This window comes from Mizuhopecten yessoensis, unplaced genomic scaffold (assembly GCF_002113885.1).
Source record: "Mizuhopecten yessoensis strain PY_sf001 unplaced genomic scaffold, ASM211388v2 scaffold11055, whole genome shotgun sequence".
NCBI lineage: Eukaryota > Metazoa > Mollusca > Bivalvia > Pectinida > Pectinidae > Mizuhopecten > Mizuhopecten yessoensis.
This window is the reverse complement of record NW_018408856.1, coordinates 320246-332693: the sequence shown is the minus strand read 5'-3', so window position 1 is coordinate 332693 and position 12448 is coordinate 320246. Positions and strand designations below refer to the sequence as shown.

At 34.9% G+C, this 12448-nt stretch overlaps 1 protein-coding gene across 1 annotated transcript in view; it reads left to right on the top strand.

Annotated features, from left to right (window-relative positions):
- LOC110465107 (AP-1 complex-associated regulatory protein-like) overlaps positions 1–12448 on the top strand; it is a 64220-nt gene that overhangs the window by 1369 nt on the left and 50403 nt on the right. The window contains exon 2 of the mRNA XM_021520694.1: positions 982–1033. Within this exon, the coding sequence (XP_021376369.1) occupies positions 982–1033 (52 nt within the window). The remainder of the gene's footprint in view (positions 1–981; positions 1034–12448) is intronic.

Here is a 12448-nt window from a genome sequence, read left to right as displayed (position 1 = left end):
TCCGCGCAAGTTGTTATTCCTGACATTAGTAGGTCTATCTATACACATCCGGAAGTGAAAAGTGCTTTTAACAAGTATTTTAACATATATTCAAACGCGCCATAAGAAGCTCACAGCTTTCAATCTGCGTCATCGCTATATGAACTATATGAACTTAACTATATTCTTGGCTCTTACACTGGTCAATTTTTAACTGCCTTTCCCATAACCGCTTATGTTTTAAAAATATCATCTACCAATGTCTTGAATGTTATGACAGTTTTGATTGGTTGCCATGGATTATTGGACATATTAACCCTTTCACCCCTAGGTTTCTTTAGTAGACTCTACTATACATTCAGTTCATGCAGCCCTATTTAATAGTGTGACAAAACAACTTTTATTTTCTTTATATATTTAACATGTAAGAATATATATTATCAATATCCATGTATGTTTGTTCATTGAAAAAACAGAAACAAATATTATTGACCTTGCTTACCGGTCCAGTAAGTATTTTTTCTGAATTATTTTTCATAATGAATTATGCATACTCGTAGTTCCTAAATCATAGATCTGCAAAATTATGCAATTTTTTATTTGAAAAATGAAAATTCTTGATAAAAATCTATACAAGATATAGAGGATCTGTCATAAGTTTCTCAGGCGAGCAAATATGAAAAATCCAAATTGAGTTTCATATATCTAATATGAAGGGAAGCGAATGACAGATTCTTAATATCATATAATACAAAGTAAACTGTATAATTGTGATCAGAAATGAATATTTTGCATTTGGCTGCCTCTGAAACGATGAAAATTGCGTCCGCTTCACAATGATGTGATGTCACATTGATTGTTCCTATTCGATTGTAACATCATTTCTGGAGTGATATCACACACGTTACATAAACTTAATTTATGTGATGGCTTTATGACACTACATAACACGGTATTCATATGATAGAACTGTGTATAAGAATTGTTTGATTTCTATTATAGGAGGAAGTATCTGAGAACAAGATACAGTGTGGAAAGAGACATATCTGTGGAGGTAAGATTGTCAATTTGTTATATTTCATTTTTGTTTGTCTTATTATAGAAAATGGCACCAAAAAAGGTTTTAAATCCCCCTATACTTTATACCTAAAGTGTGATATTTTAGTAATTTTTATTGATTAAACTTTGAAAATCTACCAGATCCTTACAGTTTTGATTTTGAATGTTAATTATTAATCTACTTCAAAACAAGTCTTTCAGTGTTTATTAGGGTTAAATTTTACCATAGAAGGATTTTTGTGCATAAGATTTCATGCCATTATGTTACCTTATTTAGAATTAGCCTGTTATATAAAAGCTTATAGATTTCGTTGAAAACCGCAAGAGTTTTCAAAGAAATAGAAATATGAAAGTGCAATGAAGATTTTTGTGTTTTGTTTCTTGGATGTGAATTTAAAAAAAAAAGAATTTTGGTGGTTAAATGCTCACCCAACAAATCACCAAATTTGAAAATAAAACCTTTGTGCGATTAGCCATCTGTATCATACCATCCAACCCCGGATGTACTGAAAAACATAGTGTATGGTATATGTATGGCATCAAATCAGTCCAAACGTGTCTTGAGGTTGGAGTTAAGCTTTGATAGTGTTAGACTAATTCTTACGACAGAAGTGGAAATTTTCATGTTTTTCTTGTAAAGTTAAAAATATCCACATGTGAATATATATTTATAAAGTATATCATTAATACTGATATATACTAGGTTTCTGAACCATTTCCAACACAAGCAATTTCTACACATTTTAAGGGTAGCAATGCAAACATTGATAACTCTCATGAAACATCTTATGTCTGTCTGTCATACATACTTATTTCCAGTATCTATGGGAATCAGATTCAGTTACCTAAAGTAAGGAGGCATTCACATGGGGTTGGAGGCACGGTAGTCTAGTGGTAGGATGCCGGGCACATGACCGAAGGGTTGCAGATTCGAGTCGCGTCACGGCACTGTGTTGTATCTTTGAGCAAGATACTTTATTCCGCTTGTTCCAGTCTATTCAGCTGTAAATGAGTATGTGGTTGGGGAGTGCTAGAATGTGGGCGCGGAAATGGCAGCACCCGCTGTATGCTCCCCATGAAGTTGAGAAAGATATTGGCTGGTTGCAAAGGCCCTATAACCAGGGATAATAATTTGTGAACCGCTTTGAGACGACCTACGAACTAGGTTGTGATAAAGCAATATATAAGAACCTCAAATTATTATTATTATTATTATTTCTCCCCTCTATGGGCATCAGTGCTATTGTTATGCAAAGCAGGAGCAATAGCATCAGAATGACACCAATCAAATGGCATTCATAACCCTATGAACACAATGTCTTCTGGTATTGTTTATGTATGGACCTGCAGTGCAATAATATAAATTATAGCCAGATGACACTGTATTATCATATCTTATGATATTTTCCCTTTAAGACAAGATATTGGTGAGAAATAATCATTATGTAGGTATATGAAATGGATATGAAAATTCTGTCCTCTGGTATAGAACTGCTGTACCCATCTCATCTACTTAATTAGATAGAGGCTATTGATGTTTTCCTACCTTGGAAAGTTGCCATGCACACATGGGTGCCAGGGTCAGTCATAGTGATCTTGAGCTGGCAGTCAGATTCAAGGTAGTTTGGTATTGCAGTACCTACTTGGTACATTATAATGTAAACAGGCTATCTGATCCCCTGTTTGGTGCTGGTAGCATACTTGAATATCTTCTATAACCTGTAAAAGACTTAAGTCTGCCTGTGAACAGGCACAAGGGGAACTTATTTTTATTTTTAAATATTTCATGTCAAAGAAATGTTTTCCTGTATGCTTCATGTGAGTTGATTGAAAGGTTAAAAGCTGATTTTTCTATGGAGTTATGTCCCTTGTACCAGTCAGCTTCTCAATCCCGAGACTAAATAAATGAATCCTGACATTTTTTTCAAGAAGCTGCTGTATTTATCTTACAATGAACTGAGGGAGCCAACACACAGTCTTTGAGATTGTATTTGTTGGCATCTGTCACAAACTGCAATATGGTTAGGCTTATTACAGGATAATGTAATTAGATTTGTTGGCAATTTTACTTCAATAGATATGGGTTTATTGACAGAAAAATACTGTATACCGACCATGTACATTGGGGTCAGTGGTATATGAGATCTAAAGGGTTGAGATGGGGGATCCTTAAGCTGCCAAACAAAGCTGACGTGATGTTGATGTATTTTTGATGTGACGTCGTTGTATTGTTATGAATGGGGGAATCCCCGTCTCAACCCTAGGACAAGACAAGCTGTTCTCTTACCCTGGACAGGTGTATCCGCACTTTTACTGCTGTGAGATTTCCTTGTCTCACCCTAGGGTTCAGACGGGGGGATTCCCCTATTCATAACAATGGTATGACGTCACTTAAACAATACAATGACGTCACGTCAACAATCCATCAACATCACATCAACCCTGAGTTTAGCCTGAAACGTTAACGCTACGATATGCATATGATACACTATAGGTGAACAGGGTAAGAGAAAAAGAATCATTCACCCGCTTGAGGGTGAGATAGGGGAATCTCAACCCATGGGGAAAGATTCTTAAGTTGCCAAACACTCGGCAAAGCCTCGTGTTTGGCAACTTAGGGCCCCCCCCCTTGGGTTGAGATTACCCTATCTCACCCTCAAGAGGGTGATAGATTCTAATATTCTCCCCCATTAGACGGAGATATCCACACTTCTGACCAGGGAAAGATATTTCTGTCTCCCACCCTTTACAGGTGTGTCTCGGTCTGTTTCAGCCGGGAATGATCAGCTTGTCGCCCCCTAGGGGGAGATAAGATAGTCTTGTGCCGATTAGTACGTTTTCAATTGTGATGTCATTAAAATGCGTCACCCGTAACTGTGATGTCATCAAAAGTGAATGACGATATTCATACCCCCATTTGCTTTTGTTTACAAACACACTATTGTCAGTGGAGTTAATAGAAGGGGGGGAAATAAACACCTTAAGGGTGTAACAGAGAAATCTCCTTCTCGGCATCAAAATTAGCAGATCACAGAAGACAACCCTGATCTGCTGGAAATTATGATATGAACATTTGCATTTCATGAAATATCACTTGTATTTGATGTGGGAGAAAAAGAAAATCATTCCCAAATGTAGGTGTAAGACAGAAAAACCTCAACCCAATCTGATTAAAACCAGATCTTTAATGCCACTCCGATACTCTATGTTCCAGTCAAAGCTTTGACTGGAAGTTAGATTATCGGAGTGGAATAAAGATCATGTTTTAATCAGATTGGCCTCAACACCGCATCAGGGTAAGATTCTTAAATGTCTGGCCCATGGCAAAGCCTCGGGCTAGACATTTAAGAATCTTACCCCTTGGGTTGAGATTTTTCAGTCTTATCTCTTCAAGGTGGGGAATAATTCTTTTATCTCACGCTTGGATAAAAGGAAAAAGAAAGATGACATATTGTGTAATGTTCAGATTTTACATGAGGATTGGAATGGAGGAGGAAAAATAAAAACTAACTTAATTACAATGGTTTTTTTTATTACAAGTTTTAAATGCAAACATTATTACCATAATATATCAAATCCGTTTGCAAATTCCTACCGGATACTGATACATAATTATCTTACATATGCATGTTTTATATCTATTTGATTCTTGAATCAATTACAACAAAACCCAAATAAGCTGAAGCAGAATTGAGCAATAATTTTGTCAATGCATGGAAATTTCAAAGTCTGAATTATCCGAGAACGATGCTAATATTTCCATGAATATACTTATAGCTTTTGTATATAGGCGAATTGATTAAAACTTTCACCGTATTCCATAACTGAAATGTGTAAACTACTGATTAAAATGAGCAGTTTAAATAAGAACTATTCTACCTGACTGATTCAGCATACTGTTGTTGAACAATATAAATGATTAAATGGGTGTATTGAAAAATTTAAATCATTGTAGAGAAGAAGTCTGATAATGTTTGAGCGAATGCAGAATGGCTTGAGTAACAGGATAGTCGGTGTGGTATTTTGTTTTGGTAACAGAAATAAATCGAGCATAGTACAGCACTTCGCTTTGGAATTGAAATACCATCCTAAGAAAATCTGACCATCTACAATTATTAGCCCTCACAGGTTCAAAGCCTATATGTGGGGCAGTTGTCAGGTATCGTCTGCAGCTCTGTGAATTTTCTCCGGTTACTCCGGTCTTCCCCGTCCACCAAACCTGGCGCGTCCTTAAATGACCATAGATTGTAACCGTTAATAGGACATAAAACACAAAACAAACACGGCATCCTGGTGTCGAGGGATTATAATATGGATTAATAGTGTATCGATTTCTAGTGTAGCATTTTGTTTGCATTGTCACTTATATTAGGTACTGTGATCATTTGACAGTAAATGGTTGTTAGGTGATTAAGTGGTTAAACCTGTTATATATCATGACTATTTAATAAGTAACTATTCCATAGTAGACCGGGGAAATTGAATCTTGGTTGTTTGCTTCATCCATGGGTGAGCCTAAAACCAGCCTGTGTGTACTAAACACATAATAATTGCCTCGTTAATCAAGACCTCAGCTGATGTCAGTGACCAAGGTCCTTGTATATAGTTCAAATTCATGTCTCGCCAACCATGAAATATATAATAGGTACAGATACAGTTTTTACATATCAATTTGATGAATTTATGTAAGCCACTCTAAAAGAGTTATGATAAACTGTCCAAACTGTCCGTAAGAAAAATATTTACACTTAAAATGACCAGATATATAGATTAATGATAAAATATACTGTTTATCTCATCTAAAATGCCTTTGCAGCTTGTGGCAGTATCAAGTTCATCGTGCTGAAATTAAAAACACAACTTATCACTATTGTTCAAATAAATCAACAAAATTACGGTGAATGTAACTAGCCTTGTTAAATAAAACGGAATGGATATGAGCCTTGTTAGGAGGCACGTTAGTCCAGTGGTAGGACGCCATGCTTGTGACCGAAGGGTTGCGGGTTTGAGTCATGGCACTGTGTTGTATCTTTGAGCAAGATACTTTACTCCGCTTGTTCTAGTCTACTCAGCTGTAAATGAGTATGTGGTTGGGCAGTGCTAGAATTGTTGAATGCTAGCTGGGAGTGCGGAAATGGCAGCACCGGCTGTTTGCTCCAGGGAGTTGAGAAAGATATTGGCTGGTTGCAAAGGCCCTACAACTACGGATAATAATTTGTGAACCTCTTTGAGACGACCTACGAACAAGGTTGTGATAAAGCGGTATATAAAAACCTCAAATTATTATTATTATTATTATTATAAAATAAAACAGAACGCATTTCTTGTATATATGAAGTAAATGTTTCTCCAGTAGGATAGGCCAAATTTATTTTTCTTGTTAGCTTAAACCATATAAAAATGGGTTTGTTTGAACGTCTGTGAAACTGGTTTAGAATAATTGTTTCATCCATACATAGTTCACTAGTACATAAATAAATCATTTTTGCATCAGTGATGCAGAAACAGATGCTTTGCTGAATGGATGTGGCGGAAGCTGGATTTGATCTAAATTTTACAACTCATTGAGTTGGTTTAGATGGAACAGTCTCATCAATATACAATACCAGGATACGAGGAATTCTTTTGTCCGTATCTGGATATCTATAAGGNGGGGGGGGTGTGTAGTGTAACTATGTAAATCTGAAATGGGCTTATGTTGTTTATCCCAGTTGATTGTTTTTCATATTTGTATAGTTGCTCTATCAATTTCAAATATTCTAACAACACTGTACACAAAATGGGACACTTTTTAGATAAATATCAATGTACTTCATACCATACTATGAATTCCATTTGTTTTGTTAATTTTTTCATCAATACCGTCCACTTTTCATTTCTATTATAACTTGTTATTTCTGGCGATTGGTTCTATCAATAGAACATGAAATACTATCAGGGTCACGTAGGCCCCTGAACAGGTGTTACTGAACCCTGAAAGGGACACTGGTGTTTTGGCTAATATTTGGAAATAAGCAAGAATATCAGTAGAAAATCATAGATAGTTCAAATATGTTAGAGTCTGATTAAAGGACTATGTATGGTTTGGGCCTTTTTTGGCCCCCAAATCCATCAAAATTAAAAATCTGCAATAGAACTTTCAAACGAATGTTTCTTTAATTTTGAATACTTCCCCAGTCCTATTATGTAAATATTTATTTGTGTTTTCAATTTTGGCTGCCATGGTAACCAGGTCATATTTGCATAAATTAATGAAATTTGATTATTCAGTCAATTTTGACAGGTTTTCACCTAGTTTTTTCTCTTAGCTACCATAGAGCACACTCTCGAACAAACTTTATATTTCTCCTAAAGATGTATTACAGGTGCCTACACATTATCCTTTGATGTTAAGTTTGTTCAAGCATGCACTCTATAGTTTCTAGGAGAAAATACAAAATATCCCAATATTCACTGAATATTCAAATTTTTCGAATTTATGCAAATTTGAACTTGTTACCATGGCAACAATAATTAGAAATATAAATAAATATTTTCATAATTGTATTTAGAAAGTATTCGAAATTAAAGAAACAGTCATTTCAAAGTTCATTTAAAGGTTTTGAATTTTGATGCATTTTGGGGCCAAAACAGGCCCAAACCATACATAGTCCTTTCTTCTTCAAAGTAGCGTTAGTTTTGATAAAATAGACTTTTGAAAATGATATCCAAATAAATAGCATCGCACGGCATGTAAATCACGAAAGTTTTGTTTTAATAATTTTTCTTACCTTTAAATTGTCCATGTAATGATAATCAACAGTCAATAAATTAAAGCTTATAAACAATTAAATTGTCATAAAAGTTTCATTAATTGAAAACTGCATACATAAAAGTGCAGGACAGTTTTAATTGATTGTAAAACCTCATATTCAATGAATATGCACTGTCTACTCATATCTCCCACACAAACTGTATATGTCGAAAAAATTTCAATCAAGTACTCAACCATGTTTAATTATTCAGAATATGATCTTGCAGGGTTGTTGATAAATTGAATCCGTCAAGCATGGTAAGTTATCATGTATAGGATCCTTGTATGGCAGTTTAAAGCATGATTGACTTAACATAAAATTACATAAAACTTTAATCATGTGTATTTACAAAAAATACTGAAATTATTATCTAGAACTACATATAGGGATTCCGAAGACTATATTGAAGTAAAAAGAAATTGTGAATGTTAAGATATTTCTAAAAAAATCATTTATAAAAGTTTGCCAGATTGATTCATTTTCTTCTTATTGACTTGTAAAGCTAACAAGGCTTTGAGCAATTTCCCTTGGCTGTTAACTGCATAGTAAGCTTAACATATTGATAATGCAAAATTTCCAAATGCAATTTAGAGAGAAAAAAAATCTGAAACAAGAAAAAAATAGTACGTTTTTTGTTCAGATAATGATTTGGAATCCCTTTTTATTACATTTTTGCCAGTGAAATATCGGATTCTATCAACTTGATAAAATTGATATCTTTCACACTGTGACAAATATCAAAAGTGAACTGTGGGAAATGGAAAGTGGAAAATTTTGTGGTGTGGAAATGTTCAATTTTTCACGTTAAGTAAATAAAAGCTAAAATATCATCACACAAATCTTTATTTATAGGTTATAGATAAATCGAATATGTAGAATTAAAAACGCAAACGGAAAAAACCCTTCAACTCTGCAATAAGCTTAAAGGCTCAAACCGCAAACATTTCCACTCGCAAAATTTCCACATTTACAGTAAGATGTTTTTTATGATGATCAGAGTCCTGAATACTTTTAATAGCATGCTCATGATAAGAAACAACATTCGTATGTACTCTTGATGTTTTGCTAAGTGTTCTGCTCAAGATCAGAAATTGCCTTATTTCCTTGCACAATGCTATATCAACTTCTTCTCATGGTAAGATGGCTAAAAAACGGCCATGCCAAAATGTATAATATACCTTACGTAGAGTGCGGGGGTAAAGCGATGTAATATAATGTACATTTTCAGTCAAAAAAGTTTAGACTCAACTACCGTTCATGAGAGTACCAGTACTCCATTAAAAATTGCATTCAGTTTTTTTTGTCACTTCCATGTTGAAAAGATTCTCCCATTGTGTGGTTCGAAGTTTCCAATCTTAAATAAAGGTAAAAAAAAGGTTTTTCATATATATGCTGAATAGAAATACAAATTACAAAGTGAGACAATTGTGTGACTCCAGCCATGTCCTGGCCTCAAACTCACTATCTGCGTCACCAAGTCCCCTAGCAAAGAGATATACGTATACGTAACTCTTGCAATACAGCGGAATCCTTAAGAAGGAAGTTTTGATGTTATACACAGATACACGTACAGATACACAGATTTATTCTGACAATATACATGAAATATGTTCAGGATTAACAATTCTTTGATAGTCAGCTCGTAGTATACTTAGTTATAATTTTAAAGTTCACAGCTTGATTTTTTCTTTGATACATTATTTTTCCAATGTTCATCAATTTCGTCCTCAAATTGTTTAACTGAAATCGAATTTACAACATTAAATGGAAGGCTATTCCACATATCTACAATTCTCTGCGTGAAAGAATGTTTTATGTTCGCCAAATGCCTTGTAATCTCAACAAGATCCAAATCGTCTATTGATGATACGAGTACCTAGATTGAAATGTTTATTTGTATACAATATATTATAATGGTTGTTAATTCTTTCCAGGTTAAGACAGAAGACAAACAGATAGTTATCAAAAGTACATTCAATCATTCAATCAAAATCAAAACAGATTAAATTACAACTGGCAACATACTAAATCAATAAAAGAAACATTGTCATCATGAGTGGCAAATACCTCAGTCTTTGAGCTCTTGTGATATCTTTGAAGTAACCAGTAGAATAACAAAGTAAGGGAGAATCTAAGAAATTCAGTACATGTAATTCAATGCAGAGATCGAAACAAATGCAAAAAAATACTCCACTTTATGGCAATTTCGTCTATTAGCGTTTTGCGGCAATTAGGGAGTTGTGCTTGAACTAGGATTTCTGAAAGATCGTTCCAGAATCAAAGGTTTCGGTCTACCTCGGAGACTGACAGTCAACCAGCAGATCACAGACAATTTGAATCTTTCCAGGAAAACTGGCAGCATCATTCTAAAACGTAACTCTGAAAACACTTAGATATTCTTAATTTTCACATCTCTTGAAAACCCTTTTTTTTGTCCAATTTCCCGCTATGCATCCTCTGCTTAAAGTTGAGCAGAACTTCGCTTTGATTTTTCGTTATAAATTAACCCCCCCAAAATTTAGTTTTTGATATAACTGCGGTTCAGTTGCGCCATAAACTTTCGTTGACCAGGTAGCTCAGTCATTTAAATTGATAGTATATCAATTTGGCCCCAGTTGCTCGAAGTTTGGTTAACCAATGGTTAGTGAAAATTCAAATTATTGCCGATAAGAAACAAACGCTTTCAAAGCAAACTAAATATATTTATTTTCACATCTCTTGAAAACCCTTTATTTGTCCAATTTCCCGCTATGTATCCGCTGCTGAAAGTTGAGGAGCGACTTATTAACATACATTAATTAATATTTTACTACTTAAATAATAAACAATATGTAAAGATGACCATGAAAACGTCGGGCTGGGTTGAACGGCTTTAAGCAAGAATTCGTTGACTGGTTTCGATGTGTCGTCATCAGAACAAATTAGAAATATAAACATTCGGGTATAATGTATTACGTCATTTATATTATAAGCTTTGTTGTGACTGTCACTAAGCAAGGCACCGCTTTTTATACATAATTTGTTCTGATGACGACACATCTATTGTGTCGAAACTAGTCAGCGTATTTTTTTTTTATTAAAGCTGTTCAACCCAGCACAACGTTGTCATGGCCATCTTTACCTATTGATAACTCTAGTGATCTACTACTACGGCCGGACTCTTGCATTCCTTGTGCGATCCGTCTGCTAGGCAATACATAACTCAACTGAACTCTTTGCACAGACGCTAGATCTCCCACTCTCCGTATTTCCACTTCAATAAACGTTTGCAGAAATATAGCTCTGAAAGAGGTATGCAGGATTGAAATTGTTTATGATTTTGAGGCTTTGGCTTTTCCCATTAGGGATAGACAATAAGAGTAGCCACTCATTGAGAGAATGGTGACATCTCCAGCATGACGACCGGTTTTGTTTTACAAACAATGAATTAACTGAAACAATCGGTAGTCAGTGTATGATCTTGCATTGTATAGGTTAGGACATACAAGTTCTCAGGGGAATAAATGACATTGTTTATAATTGTAGAATTTTCTTTTGTGCAGAATAATCAATATTTCTATATATCAACATTCAACTTTCAATAGGGATCATCCAGGTTTTAATAGAGAAGCGTATTTTGTTTTAATCTTCGAGGGAATATATACGTAGGTTGATCTAATGATTTTCTATTGTAGTGAGCATAATACATGATTGCTCATATAGCATGATGGCATTTTAGCTCTTGTGTGGCAACCACGTCACTTCAGTGTCACACATATTGATATTACACTACTTACATGTTTTAATGATATTTTTTTTACCAATTAATGTAATCTTTTTATTAAAAAATATCTCACAAGTAGTTTAAGTACAGATTATTTGGCCTATGCGGGCGAACAAGTAGATGCACTTTATTGTATTTCATGACGCAGACCATTACTTCTTCAAACATACCTTTTTGTGTGTGCTTATTGTCTGTGCTGGGGATCAAACAAAATTCATACACGAGAGATACGCATATTGTGATGCAAATGCGTCCACAGTTTTACGAGTACCTTAGGCTTCTGTCAACTCGAACGCGAAAGCCAAGTGTGTGGATAAGACAGGTCGTTTGCATTAAGGATTCGTTTATACAGCAAAGTCCCCGTTATTTCGTTTTCGATATTTCTTTAGCAGAGTTGGTCTAGGACATCTCTGTTGACCAGGCATCTCAGTTGCAATAGTATAACAATCTTGCCCATGTTGCTCAGTGGTTAAGTGAAAATTCAAATTATTGCCGATAACAAACAAACGCTTTCAAAGCAAACTTAATCCTCAAAACACAACAATCTTATTTGCTTCAACCAATCTGTAGCAGTGAAAAGATTTTATAAGATGTTCAGATGTTCTTGAGATTTTTAGGTCACCTGAGCTTTGCTCAAGTGACCTATTCCAATCGCTTTTCGTCCGTCGTCGTCCGTCGTCCGTCGTGCGTCGTGCGTAAACTTTTACATTTTCAACTTCTTCTCAAGAACCAGTGGATGGATTTTTTTCAAACTTGGTCAGAATCATCCTTGGTAGATGAGGCTTCAAAATTGTAAAATTGGGATTCCTACCCCAACCCCTGGGGCCAGGGCGGGGCCCCAAAGGGAAAATTA